This window comes from Callithrix jacchus, chromosome 9 (genome assembly GCF_049354715.1).
Source record: "Callithrix jacchus isolate 240 chromosome 9, calJac240_pri, whole genome shotgun sequence".
Lineage (NCBI taxonomy): Eukaryota > Metazoa > Chordata > Mammalia > Primates > Cebidae > Callithrix > Callithrix jacchus.
The window spans coordinates 126441403-126455212 of record NC_133510.1 but is presented as its reverse complement, the minus strand read 5'-3'; the positions used below and the strand labels follow the sequence as shown (position 1 = coordinate 126455212).

Sequence of the window (13810 nt, the reverse complement as noted above, 5' to 3'; positions counted from 1 at the left end):
TGGAACGGTGAGTGGCACATAGTAGGTGCTACCCTTAAATACTGGAGTGAATCTATATGTGGAACTGTGTGGATGCAGGTGTTTTCCTGGGAGGGGTTGGGGGGTGAAGGCCTCTAGCTTTTGTCAGTCTCAAAGGAGTCTTGGGTCCCCAAAGGGTTAAAAACCACTTCAAACAGACAGAGAGATGAAATTTATTTGAAATCAATGTCAAGCATCGGTTATTCTAATCTTGGGGCTTGGCCAGACCTGGGCGTCTGGAATGATCTACGTGCTTAAATACACCACTCGCCACCATTTTCTCCAGGTAATTTTCCATCCCTGCCCCCACCGTCAAGAGGAAGAAAGTGCTCCTCGGATCCCCGCTCGCCCCGGCCTCCCGCAGCCGCTGCGGGGGCGGCCACCAGCGGACCCCTGAGGCGCCCGGCCCTGGGCAGCCGCCCGGACGCGCGCGGACCTCGGGCGCCGCCAGGACCCCAGCCCCCCAAACTTTGGCAAGTTGCGGGCGCTGAGCGCACCCGGAGGCGCGGGGCGCGGCCGCGGGCGGAGCCGCCCCCTGACGCCGGGCCGCCCCCTCCCGGCCCCGGCCGCCCCGCCGGCTCCGCGGAAAGTTTGCGGCCGCCCCTGCGCCGCGCCCGGGGCCTGGGTGAGACTGCGGCGGCGGCAGGGCGCAGACGGCCATATTTGCCGGCGCGGCCCGAGCAGCCGACAACAAAAAGTGCGCGGGCGCTCGGCGGGCGCTCGGACCGGCGCGGGGCCGCCGGGGCCGCCGCGCCGCCGCCCGGCCTCGCCACCGCCGCCGCTGCCCTCGCGGCCTGGTCTCGCCGCGCCCGGCGCACCCGCCGCCCGGGGTGATGTCTTACAAACCGAACTTGGCCGCGCACATGCCCGCCGCCGCCCTCAACGCCGGTGAGTGAGCCGCGTGCGCCGCGGCCCGAGCACCGCCAAGTTGGGGGCCCGCGCGCCCAGCCCCGGCCCGGGGCTCCCGGGGGCGCCCGCAGAGGCCAGGAGCAGCGGGCTCAGGGTCCCGGCCCGGGGCAGCGCTGCCGCCGCCATGATTCCCGAGCCCGCGCCGCCAAAGTTCGCGGGTGCGCCCCGCGCGCGGGGGCCTTGTCTGGGGGTGCGGGGCGGGCGGCCCGGGGTGACCCCCGCGCCGGCGGCTGCGGATCGCATGGAGCGCGGCGGGCGAGGGCGAGGGCGGGGGAGGCTTGTTCTCGGCTCCTTTTTCTCCCGCTTCTGGGCGGCTCGGCGAGGGCCCCTGCCGGCGGGAGTCGGGAGCGGTCCGGGCCGCGCCGGGCGCGGGGCGCGGGGTTCTGCTTGCCCTGGGGAGCGGGGAGCGCGGAGCGTCGCGGGCCTGGGGCGCTGGGGGCGGGGCCAGGCCCCACGCGGGCGGGCGCGGGCGGTGGGGTGCGGGGCTGCCGCGGGCCCTGAGGTCTCCGGCCTGCGGTGATCCGGACCGGGACGGGGTCACGGGTGGGCAGCGAACTCGGAGGCCCGGGGGCCTCGGCCCGGCGCGTGGGAGCAGGGGCTGCCTCACGCGGGCACGCGCGGATCCCCTCAAGGTGTGCGCGGAGTGAACGAAGTTGGCTTATCCCTGGGACTGCTGGGGCCCGAGCTCGGGCTTAGGGGCAGCGGGTCACGCATACGCCCCATCTGGGATCCCGCAGGGCTGGGCCTAGAAAGCCCTCCATGCAGAAGCCGGGAGGGCCTCTCCTCGCCCTTCCTGGGGCTGTGGCAGCAGCCAGGCGCTCGCAGGAAACTCCTCCAGAAGTTGTCAGGCAGCTTCAGGCTGAGTCCAGGGGACCAAGGGAGCCATGGAAAGTGGGTGCGGCGAGGGATTCGGAGGTGCCGGGCTTTCTGCCCTCACTGGGGCCCCTCTTCTCTGACACTTGGTCGGAAACAGACTTCCCAAAAGGTGCGTCGTGGGGAGAGGGGGAAAGGCCTCGAGGGGGAGGGGAGGTGGCCCCGTTGGTCACCGGTGCCACGCTGGCTCCTGCTCGAGTTTTGGGCCTTGTCTGCAAACGTCGATTTCGTAACTCCCCAAATCCGAAGTTGGAACCCATACAAACGATATTAGAAAGACCTTGGACACTGAGGTGTACGGGCTCGAAAGGGTTAAGCGTCTGGGTGCGGAGGGAGAGTTGAATTGCTCACTTTTGGGCTCCAAGTCCCAAAGAGCAAACAGCCACTGTTTTCCTCTCAAACATTCTCACCTCCTCTGGGGTCCGCAGACCTTACAAAGACGGGCTTTGTTGCCAGGTAGGAATGCCAGCAGCCTTCTTCCTCTTGGCCTGTGGGGAGGGCAGGGGCTGGTGTTGCCTGCCCGCGCAAGGCTGACATCTCAGGCTTGCCCTGCTGTCATCGGGGCCGGGACCCTAAACTGGGACCTTAGGGGTTTGGGGTTACAGGGACGGCGGCACTCAGAAGGACCGGTGAAGTCATGTTCTGGGCTGACTGCACCTGTACTCAGCTTTTCTTCTTTCTCCTGTGGAGAATTCCAGGAGTGCCGAGATCCTCAGATCTGGGCTTTTTCGTGCCCCCCCCCCCACCATGGGTCCCTTTGCCGAACCCCAGCTCCCCTCCTGCCATTTGCATCCAAGATGGACTCTCCGCTGCCGCCGCTCCTCCGGCTTCCTTGTCATCATCCCTCACGCCCTGCAGCCCTGCCTCCTGCTCACGGGTTGCCAAGCCGCGGCCTGGCCGGTGGTGGCAGTGGTGGAGTTAGACAAAGCCCCCGCCTCCCCGGCCCCAGAGCCCCCCAGGCGCCCCAAGTGGCGGGAAGGCCGCCAGCTCCCCAGGCCCTGGCGCTCTTTGTCTGGCGTGGGGGCGGGGAGCTGCGCCTGGCCCCAGGAGCTTCCTGGCCTCTGCCAACCCCTCGCTCCTACACACTGCGCTCATTGTCTGAGATACGCCGAGACGGCCTGCGCTGACGCGGTCCCTGTGTCCCGGTCCCTGTGTCTGCAGGAAGGAGTGACCAGGAGTGGAACTCAAGGCCCTTCCGCCAGCTCTCTCCAGGACCAGACACCACTCCCAACCCTGAACAAGGAACTGTCCTGGACTGAGCACTGGGGTTACCGAGCTATTGCTCCGGTCGCCCAGCCAAAATGGGACGATTTCTCATTCCTCCTCCCTCACAGCCCTGCAAAACCTAACCCTGGTACATCCAATAGTAGAATCTGGAGCCTGTAGACCTTCTCTTGAGAAGCACCGCCCCTAACAAATGGAGAAACTGAGGACTGGAGAGGGAGGGGCACTGTATGAGGTCACACAGCTAGGAGTGGCACAGCTGGGCTGGTGCTGACGGGGGTGGGGGGAGGACAGAAAAGGGGAGGCGAGGATCAGTGGGCAAAGCAGCTAGGGAGGAGGACGAGGGCACACCCAGGGGACGACGTGAGGGTGCATGGGGAGCAGTCAGTGCTCTTCCTGCCAGGGTGCTGGGATCTTCCAATGCCCAGGGTTCTGTCCACGATGCTCCCCCCAGCGACTGGCCCTTGATGCCAGAGGGGTGTAGCGACCAGGATCGGAACCCAGATCTGTGCCCGTAGAGCCTATATTCCCCTCTCCACATTTGCTGCCACATCAGAAGCTCAGGAAACGGGGGTTAGGCTGATGTGGTGAGGAGGCTCTGGGGGACACCGCCCTGGCCGATTCCTGCAATGGCCGTTAACGTGGCCAGAGGTCATGGGCATAATTGCATCCCCATTTGAGCAGCCGGTCCCTGTAGCGCACGTGTCTTGTCATCCTCACGTGGGAGGCATGGAAACGGAGGCTTGGAGTGGCACAGCGCTCTGCCCAGTTCAGGTCCAAGTCCGCATTTCCCAGTCCAGCCCAAGCTGGAGCATAGCCATGGGCTGCAGTGGCGGCATCCAGGGCTGGCCTGAGACCCAGGGAGATAGCTGGGGGCTGTCCCTGCTCCCAGACGAGAGGCAGGTGCCGGGGTATCTGGCTCCCTGCGTTGGCCTCCTCTGTGCTGTGAGGCTTGGGGCCATCCCCTCAGGTCTCCACAGTGAGGGGCCTGGAGCCGGGGTTCTCCAGGGCTCCTCCCAGCTCCCCCAGCCCGAGGCCCTGAACTTCCTTCTTCCTCTGCCCCTCCCCTCGCCCACACCAAGCGAGCAGCTGGTGGGTTTGGCCAGCCTGGCACCAGCTGTCTGTCCCCGGGGCCAAGTCTGCTGCGCCCGCTGTGTGTGAGAGAACGTGTGGCTCTGGGGGCGGCAGGCGGGCAGCTGCCGAGGAGGACTAGGTAAACTCTCCATGGTTACCGCTGTTTGTCATTCTGCAGGATATCCTTTACCCGCTAATGGCCACTGGGACGCCATTGCGGGGCTGCGTGCTCCCAGCCACGGACTCCCCTCCCACATCCAGGGGGCTGCGTGCGGGCTGGGCCCTGCTTGGTCCCTGACTGCGGCCCTGGACAGGCCCCAGTGTTGCCTCCCATATGTGGGGCCTCAACCCTCCTGTCTGGGATGCAGAGCCCTGGGGATGTAGACTGCCAAGGGTCTGGTCCCCTCTTTGGGGAAGGGGAGACAGGCACAGAGAGGTTGAGAGGCTTTCTCTGGGGCACACAGAGGCCGTGGTAGGGTTGGGTCCCAAATACTGCAAGGCCTCCCCGCGTCTTCCCCATCGTTGAGCACAGTGATTTGGGTACATAGGAGCAAAAAGCCTTCGTGTGTTAGGAAGCTCCGCTTCGTGTGGACCAGCCTCCATGGCAGGGGGCACTTGTGGTGTGATGTGGCCTTGAGGTTCTCAGCCTCTGGGGACCAGGACACAGGGAGAAGGGATGGGCAGGGATGAGGCTGGGAGAGGCATGGCAGTAACTTTATCTTTGGGAGCAGCCCTGCTCCTTGGAAGGCTCTGGCTGGTTGGGAGGGAGCTCTGTGAGGACCAGTGGCCCCTGCAGAGCTGGGGATGGCTGGGTGCCTTCCAGCTCCATTCCACTAGCAGTCTTCTATGCTGCTCAGACCAGAGGTGGAGAGCGGGGTTCTCTGTCCTGCCGCAGTTGGTGGCGGGTCCTGGGCGGGGGTTGCTGCAGGACCCGGAGTCCCTGCCTTGGCACAGCTGAGCTGACTCCTGGTCTCTCCCTTCCCTGTAGCTGGGAGTGTCCACTCGCCTTCCACCAGCATGGCGACGTCTTCACAGTACCGCCAGCTGCTCAGTGACTACGGGCCACCGTCCCTAGGCTACACCCAGGTATGACAATGCGGGTGACGGCTTGGTGGGAGGGCTGCCGGGAAATGTGCTCCCCGCCATCAGAGGAGAAGAGCTGGTCGAAGAGGTGAAGGAGCAGAAAGGATGGGATGGAGCTTTCTCAGCCCAAGGCCCTGGCTGGGCTCCTGCTCAGAAGACATCAGAATGAAGGGTGCTGGGGACTGTGCTTCATGGGGTCCTGTGAGGTGGTGGGCACAGAGCACCAGGAAGTGGCAGCAGCCCCAGCTGCACTGAGCCCCCACGCCATGCGCTTCTCTGGTGGGTCTTCTCTTTCCTGGGCAAGTGAGGCCTGCCCTTGGCCCTGGCTCCCAGTTGCTCTCCACAGGGAGTGTGCCCCGCAGAGAGGAGGCGGCTGTGTCTTGGGAGCCAAGCTGCCTCTTGTTGAGGGCCAGCGTTTCAAGGCGTGGCCTGGGCGAGGCCGCTCCCTCGTCACCGCCTTCCAGACTGACTCCCACTTGGTAACTGCCCAAGACCTGGGCTCCTCATCAGCCCAAGGGTGATCCTGGTACCCCCATCCCAGGTTGGGGAGTGGCAGGAATGGGGTAGCCTCCACCTCAGCTGCACCCCCGAATCTCCAAGGGGATGAGCCATCTCTGGGGAAGGTCCCAGTGGAAAGATGCTCTCCCTGACTGGGCCCCAGCGCCAGTGTTCTGAGGTTGCCATGGAGCCTGTTCCTTGCCCAGTGGCCGGCTCCCTGGCAGTGCCCCACCAGGCTGTCCTGGCCCTGGAGCAGCAGATGCGGGCCCATGAGCGGGACCTGCTGAAGAAGTGGCAGCTGCGGGAGGCCAGGCAGAGGCACTGCCTAGAGGGGCAGTGCCACATCCCGGCCATCCGACTGCAGTGCTGGGACAGGCGGGAGGCCCGTGAGGCCTGCAGGCGGTGTCGTGGGGAGGCCAAGCAGCCAGACTGGGATGAGGCCAGGAGGACAGAGCGAGAGGCCAGGGGACAGAGGCGGCCGTGCAGGAGGGAGGAGGCGAGAGCCTTGCTCAGGGAGCTGGCGCAGCTGTGGGAGGAGGCGGCCGAGGAGCAGGCGGCCTGGGCTTTCAGGCCTTCTGGGAGCTTAGCCTCTCTGATCCAGGTGCTTGCCTGCGGCTTCCTGGTGATGGTGGGAGGAAAGGTTTTTTGGGGGGTGGGCCCCGTTGGTGGTATGACGAGAGAAGGGAATGCATTCCAGGCTCTGGCCTGGCCGTGGCCAATGGCTGTGGTCCTGGTGGCCCAGGTGTGGCCTCTGTCTCTGCAGTGGCTCCGAGGCTTGGCCCTTGGGCTGCGCCCTCCTTCCTGTCTGCCTCCTGGGAGATGCTCTGTGACTCTTTCTTGCCAAGAAGAGCTGGTTCCCTTGTTCTGTTCATTGGAGGTGATAAACTTGCTTCCCGGAGACAGCTGGGTGGTCTCCCAGGGTGTGTGAGGATAGGCGCCTGAGGACCATCTTCTTAACCTTCTTCCACTAGAATGGGGCGTGCTTCAGCCCAGCTGAGGTGGGCACTCCGGGAGTCTGAGGCTGGGCTGTGTTCCCTCCCTTGACCAGCCCAGGATCCTCTCCACCCACCTGCCTGTGGCCTTGGGTAAGGTTCAGTCTGCTGAACCCATTTTTTTTTTTTTTTTTTTTTTTTTTGAGATGGAGTCCCACTCTTGCCCAGGCTGGAATGCAGTGGTGCGATCTTGGCTCACTGCAACCTCTGCCTCCTGGGTTCAAGCAATTCTCCTGCCTCAGCCTTCCAAGTAGCTGGGATTACAGGGACGCACCACCACACCTGGCTAATTTTGCTGAACCCATTTATTTTCTGCTTCTAGGGAACTGGGAATAGCCAGGTGCCCCAAAGCAAATATGCGGAGCTGCTGGCCATCATTGAAGAGCTGGGGAAGGAGATCAGACCCACATACGCGGGCAGCAAGAGCGCCATGGAGAGGCTGAAGCGTGGTAAGCCTGGCCCCACTGCCCTGCCGGTGACCACAGTCTAGGCCTTTAACTCTGGAAAGACTTCTGGGGAAAACTTGGGAGGGTGGGCTAGGGATGGGGCTCACCCACTGGGGCTCCTGTCTTGTTACAGAGTTGCCGTCTGTTGTGGAGGCATCAGGCAGGCAGTGGTTCTGGTGGCGAGGGGTCTTGGGGGCCAGAAGTCTTCAGAGGGGGCTTCTGGGAACAGCAGTCCAGACAGGGAGCCTTTTGTACCCTGCGTGCTGCCAGAGGGTCTGCTGGCTTTCAAGGGGGTGTTCGAAGCCCCCTGACCCTGCTGCTCCCCTTCTTGCCTGGTCTGCTTCTGTTGGCTGACACTGGTCCTAGGGAAGCCAAGCTCAGGGTCATTGGTGCCTGCACTGTCTCTGCTGTCCCCTTTTTGGAGCTGGACCCAAAGAAGCGAGGGCCGGCGGCGGGGAGAGGCTGAGAGCACTTTGTTCTTTTTTTTTTTTTTTTTTTTTTTTTTTTTGTGACGGAGTCTAACTCTTGTCTCCCAGGCTGGAGTGTGCAATGGTGCAATCTTAGCTGACTGCAACCTCCGCCTCCCTGGTTCAAGCAATTCTCCCGCCTCAGCCTTCCAAGTAGCTGGGATTACAGGCACACACCACCATGCCTGGCTAATTTTGTATTTTTGCAGAGATGGGGTTTTGCCATGTTGGCTAGGCTGGTCTTGAACTCCTGATCTCAGGTGATCCGCCCACCTTGGCCTCCCAAAGTGCTGGGATTGCAGGTGTGAGCCACCGTGTTGTGCATGATTGGCTGATTTCGGAAGGATGTTAAATAGGTTGCTACCTCCTGAAATGAAAGAGTAGAGGAAGAGTAGGATTTCTATTTTAGGCTACAGTACAGTATAGTGCAGCCGTAGCCCGTGATCTCATTCCAGATGAGAGGGAGCTTGGGATTCTCTAAAAGGCAGGAGAAGCAACCTTGGAGAAGAACATTCTTTGGTTGTAAATATGTGGCATGAATATGGGCTGTAGTTGACGTCATGACCCCAGTGACACGAGGGCTAGCTGAGGACAGGCTGCTGCCAGGAGCAGGGTTGCTTTGGAGTTGATGAAACCTATGTGAGGAGGTTGACAGATCTCAAAGCTAGGTTGGGACTGGCAGGGTTATAGGATGTGATTGAAGAGGCTTGGGGAAGGGATGTGGAGCCCAGCCCTGGTCTTGCCCAGAGAGTTGGGTGGTCCCAGGGCCGCTTTCTGGTAGCTGGGGTGCTGGTTACCAGAATGGAAATTCCTGGGAAGGTGCTGGGTCCCAAAGTCCAACAGGTGATTCGCAGCCACCCATAAAAGGCACTGGTTCAAGTCAACAAAATGGGTATAAGCTGCCAACCTTTCAGTAATAAGGAAGACCTAGTGTCATTCCTTGGCCAACAGCCAAGCTTGAGCTGACCAAGCTCAGGCCACAGCAGGGTGAAAACATGTCATAGACGGCTTGGGGAGTTAGGAGCATTGTAGGTAGGTAGGCAACTGTAGCCCATGAGCCAAGAGCCACAGGAATAGTGTTTTTTTTTTTTGAGATGGAGTCTTGCTCTATCACCCAGGCTGGAGTGCAGTGGCATGATCTTGGCGCAGTGCAACCTCTGCCTCCCAGGTTCAAGCAATTCTTCTGCCTCAGCCTCCCAAGTAGCTAGGATTATAGGTGCCTACCACCACACCCAGCTAATTTTTGTATTTTTAGTAGAGATGGGGTTTTACCATGTTGGCCTGGCTATTCTTGAACTCCTGACCTCAGGTGATCTGCCCTCCTCGACCTCCCAAAGTGCTGGTGTTACAGGCATGAGCCACCTCACCCGGCCCCAAGAATAGTTTTTATAGTTCTTTTGTTTTTACTTTTTTTGAGGTGGGAGTTTCGCTCTTAATGCCCAGGATGGAGTTCAATGGTGTGATCTCGGCTCACTGCAACCTCTGCCTCCTGGGGTCAAGCGATTCTCCTGCCTCAGCCTCCCGAATAGCTGAGATTACAGGCACATGCCACCATGCCTGGCTAATTTTATATTTTTAGTAGAGACGGGGTTTCTCCACGTTTGTCAGGCTGGTCTGGAACTCCTGACCTCAGGTGATCTGCCCACCTCAGCCTCCCAAAGTGGTGGAATTACAGGCGTGAGCCGCTGTACCCGGTCTTGTTTTTGTTTTTTTGAAATGGTGTCTCACTTTGTTGCCCAGGCTGGAGTGCAGTGGCATGATCTTGGCTCTGCAACCTCTGCCTCTGGGGTTCAAGTGAGTGTCCTGCCTCAGCCTCCCAAGTAGCTGGGATTATAAGTGCCCACCACCACGCCTGGCTAATTTTTGTATTTAGTAGAGATGGGGTTTCACCATGTTGGCCAGGCTGGTCTTGAACTCCTGACCTCAAGTGGCCAACCTGCCCTGGCCTGCCACAGTGCTGGGATTACAGGTGTGAGGTACTGCACTGTCATGGTTCTTAATGGATGAAAAAAAAAGTGATTTGGGGATGTGTGAAAGTTATGTGAAATTCAGACTTAAATGTCCAGAAATAAAGGTTTGTGAGGCCGAATGTGGTGGTGCACGCCTATAACCCAGCAGTTTGGGAGGCTGAAGCCAGGAGCTTGAGACCAGCCTGGGCAACATAGTGAGACTCCCATCTCTACAAATAATAATAAAACAGCCGGGCATGGTGGTGTGTGCCCATAGTCCCAGCTACTTGGGAAGCTATGGTGGGAAGATCACCTGATCCTGGGAGGTCGAGGCTGCAGTGAGCTGTGATCACGCCACTGCACTCCATCCTGGGCGATAGAGCAAGGTGCTGTCTCAAAAAAAATTGGAAGTGGTTGTGACAGAGACTGTGGAGCCTGCAAAGCCCAAAATATTTGCTGTCTGGTCCTTACAGAAAACATTCTCCAAGGCTGTGGGTTACCTTCTAAGATTTGTGAGGTGATGATGTGGGGATGTCATTCCCAGTGGCCTCTGGGAGTCATTTATTAGAAGAAATAGAAGGCCGGGCATGGTGGCTCACGTCTATAATCCCAGCACTTTGGGAGGCCTAGGCGGGTGGATCACGAGGTCAAGAGATCGAGACCATCCTGGTCAACAAGGTGAAACCCCGTCTCTACTAAAAATACAAAAATTAGCTGGGCATGGTGGTGCGTGCCTGTAGTCCCAGCTACTCCGGAGGCTGAGGCAGGAGAATTGCTTGAACCCAGAAGGCGGAGGTTGCGGTGAGCCGAGATCGTGCCATTGCACTCCAGTCTGGGTAACAACAGTGAAACTCCATCTCAAAAAAAAAAAAAAAGAAAGAAATAGAATTCTTGGTGTCTATTAAAAGATCATAAAAGAAATAGAATTCTTGGTGTCTATTAAAAGATCATATTTCATGAAGTTCAGTAGTGACAGCAAAAAACGGTAAGCACCAAACCATAGAGACAAAAGACAGGGGAAAATTCATAGGACAGAAGGTAGCTGCAGAGTTTTGTGGGGATGTCCTGGTGGACCAGGCAGCAGTCAGTGCTCTGTGCCCTCGAGTGTGCAGCTAGAGGCATTCTCTTGCTTGACACTCGTCAAGCTCTTTCTAGAATTTAGACTGAAGAAGCCGGAGAAAAATCTCCACAGTGGGTCAAGCATAAAGAATTTGGGTGGAGACATGTCTTTCACCCAACAATGTCATGGAAGGACAGCTTGCTGGTGCCACCGTGAGTGCAGGAAGAATGTTTAGAGAGACATGGAGTTGTGAGGAGGGAAGGGCTTTAGAGGGGTACGGGGTGGTTAGCATCCTTCAGGGTTGCTTGGATCTAGCTGCCCCCAGTTCCCTTTCTGTCTGAGGGCTTTGTGGCCAGGCATGGAAGGATGGATCCTCTTCCTGTTCCAGAATGGCTGGCTGGCTGTGCACTGGCTGATCATGGGTCTCTACTTCTCTTTCAGGCATCATTCACGCTAGAGGACTGGTTCGGGAGTGCTTGGCAGAAACGGAACGGAATGCCAGATCCTAGCTTCCTTGTTGGTTTTGAAGGATTTCCATCTTTTCATAGGATGCGAAGTTACAGTTCATCTCCCCTGTTCAGATGAAACCCTTGTTTTCAAAATGGTTACAGTTCGGTTTTTTCCTCCCATGGTTCACTTGGCTCTGAACACACAGTCTCAAAGTTGAGAAGAGACTTTGCAGTTAATTAGGATTTGCAATTTAAGTAGTTAGGAACTGCCCAGGTTTTTTTGGTTTGTTTTTTGTTTTTAAGCATTGATTTAAAAGATGCTTCTAAAGTTATCTTACAGCAAACTAGTTTGCCTCCAAGACACCATTGTCTCCCTCTAATCTTCTCTTTTGAATCCACTTGTTACTCACAGTGTTCTCTGTTCCTTTTCATAAGCTAATACCACCCTAGGGGTTTTGTTTTTAATGCATATTGACAGCCCGCTTTACTTAGTAGCTGTTCCCATTTGCCATACAGTGTAGATTCTGCTGAATGTAACTTCTTTTTCGCTTAAGCATTTGCATGACTGTTAGTGCTTCAAAGTCAGTTTTTAAAAATGCACAAGTTCTAAATACAGAAGAAAGAGCAACCCACCAAACCCAACAGGGACCCCTGAACATTTTCATACTAAGACTGTAAGTAGATCTCAGTTCCTCGTTTATTGTAAGTTGATCAAAACATCTGGAAGAAAATGACTAAAACTGTTTGCATCTTTGTATGTATTTATTACTTGATGTAATAAAGCTTATTTTCATTAACAATTTGTATTAAAATGTGAGTTCCTGCAATTCTTAAGTGCTGTTTTATTTTTTTGAGACAGGGTTTTGCTCTGCCACCCAGACTGGAGTGCAGTAATGTAGTCTTGGTTCACTGCAGTTTCAACCTCCCGGGCTCAAGCAGTCCTCCCACCTCAGCCTCCCTAGTGGCTGGAACTACAGGTGTGTTCCACTACGCCTGAATAGTTTTTAAAAGACTTTCTGTATTGAATGAATGGGTGTGTGGGGAAAAAAAAAAAAAACCTTTTTGTAAAAATGAGGTCTCACTATATTGTCTAGGCTTCCACCTTGGCCTCTCAAAGTATGGGGATTATAGGTGTGAGCCACCATGCCTGGTCTTTTAAATAATGTCTCATTAGAGGTAGGAGATACCTGTTCAAAGGGTATTTTTCCCTCCTGACCCGGAAACATTTTGGTGATGACATCACTAGCACACTTGGTTGGGGAAGAATGTGTTTGCTAAGTCGGAGGTAGGGATACAGTGAAGTTGAATTATGGGTATATTTTAAGTGCAGCAAACTTAAGTGTATGCTAGGAAAAAAAAATACCAGAAGCAGTTTTTCTTTTTTTTAAGATGGAGTCTCCCTCTGTCACCCAGGCTGGAGTGCAGTGGCTTGATGTTGATTCACTGCAACCTTTGCCTCCCAGGTTCAAGCAATTTATCTGTCTCAGCCTTCCGAATAGGCTGGGATTACATGTGTGTGCCACCATACCTAGCTAATTTTCATTTTTTAAAATAGAGATGGGCTTTTTCCATGTTGGTCAGGCTGGTCTCGAACTCCTGACCTCGGGTGACCCACCCGCCTTGGCCTCCCAAGTGCTGGGTTATAGGCATGAACCACTGCACCTGGCCTGAAGCAGTTTTATTGACTTGGCCTATTACCCCATGGTTAGGCCGTTCTCAGTTCATAGGTACTTATCCTGTGAGCTTTTGCTGGGTGCTACAGGAGTCTTTCATAAAATATGACCTCTAAATTCAAGCTACTTCATCTGTTGCTCACTGGAAGAATTACCTGCTCTGGTGCCAGGGAAAAAATCGGCTGCACTGGAGAATCCACATGGTGGTCTCTGATAGTGCCTCCCAAAGGGATTTTAATTCTTATTCTATACCTTAGGCACTAGATGTGCAGTGAGAATTTGCTGAGCAGTAGACAAAGGCAAATGAGGGACTTGTCTTTGATGCAGGCATGAGGCGAAGTCTCAGCCATGACAAGGCTGGAGGCCAGTAGGAACGGGCTCTAGGGCAATGGGTGCCTGCATCCGTTCCTGCCTGTGGCAGAAAGGTGCAAGGGTATGAGAGAGGAGACAAACGGAAACCACTGTCCCTTGTCTCCAGCTCCAAATTTCCCTTCCCACTATTACTGGTTTCTTATGTGTCATTCTAGAGATTTTATCTTCTAAAGGGAGTTTAGGCTGGGGAAAGGTCCTGGACACTCCAACAGGAGGTGCAGAATGAGTCCTGCATTGAACATGTAAGCATCCAAAGCTGTCACTTTGAGGCAAGAGTCTTCATTGGCAGCCTCAAAGAGAAAGGTGTACTTGGATGTATGCACTGGGCATGCAGCCTGGGTCTGCTGGATGGACTGCAGAACTGAGGCAGGCCCTGCGACTGGCAATCTCACAGTGGTCTTCTCAACTCCTAGTATTTTTCCATTTGTTTTCTATGTGGATTCCAGAAGAGTTCTAACAAGCCAAGCTATTAAGCATGGCTAAAAAAAAAAAACAAAAAAAAGCTGGGCGCGGTGGCTCACGCCTGTAATCCCAGCACTTTGGGAGGCCAAGGTGGGTGGATCACAAGGTCAAGAGATCGAGACCATCCTGGTCAACGTGGTGAAACCCCGTCTCTATTAAAAATACGAAAAATTAGCTGGGCATGGTGGTGTGTGCCTGTAATCCCAGCTACTCAGGAGGCTGAGAATTGCCTGAACCCAGGAAGCGGAGATTGCGATGAGC

General features: G+C 56.4%; 1 protein-coding gene across 10 annotated transcripts; it reads left to right on the top strand.

Annotated features, from left to right (window-relative positions):
• The first annotated feature begins 220 nt into the window (after positions 1-220).
• CDK2AP1 (cyclin dependent kinase 2 associated protein 1) lies at positions 221-11842 on the top strand. Of its 10 annotated transcripts, XM_078337621.1 has the most exons (5): positions 2170-2256; positions 2962-3154; positions 5087-5184; positions 6994-7120; positions 11035-11842. In XM_078337621.1, exons 3-5 carry the CDS (start codon positions 5116-5118, stop codon positions 11100-11102), a joined length of 264 nt encoding a protein of 87 aa, XP_078193747.1. In that variant the 5' UTR covers positions 2170-2256; positions 2962-3154; positions 5087-5115; the 3' UTR covers positions 11103-11842. The 10 variants fall into 10 exon arrangements, with proteins under 10 accessions (XP_009003096.1, XP_035113947.1, XP_035113946.1 ...); XM_009004848.5 differs by lacking the exons at positions 2170-2256; positions 2962-3154 and adding an exon at positions 221-304; XM_035258056.3 differs by lacking the exons at positions 2170-2256; positions 2962-3154 and adding an exon at positions 303-491.
• Positions 11843-13810: the final 1968 nt, after the last annotated feature.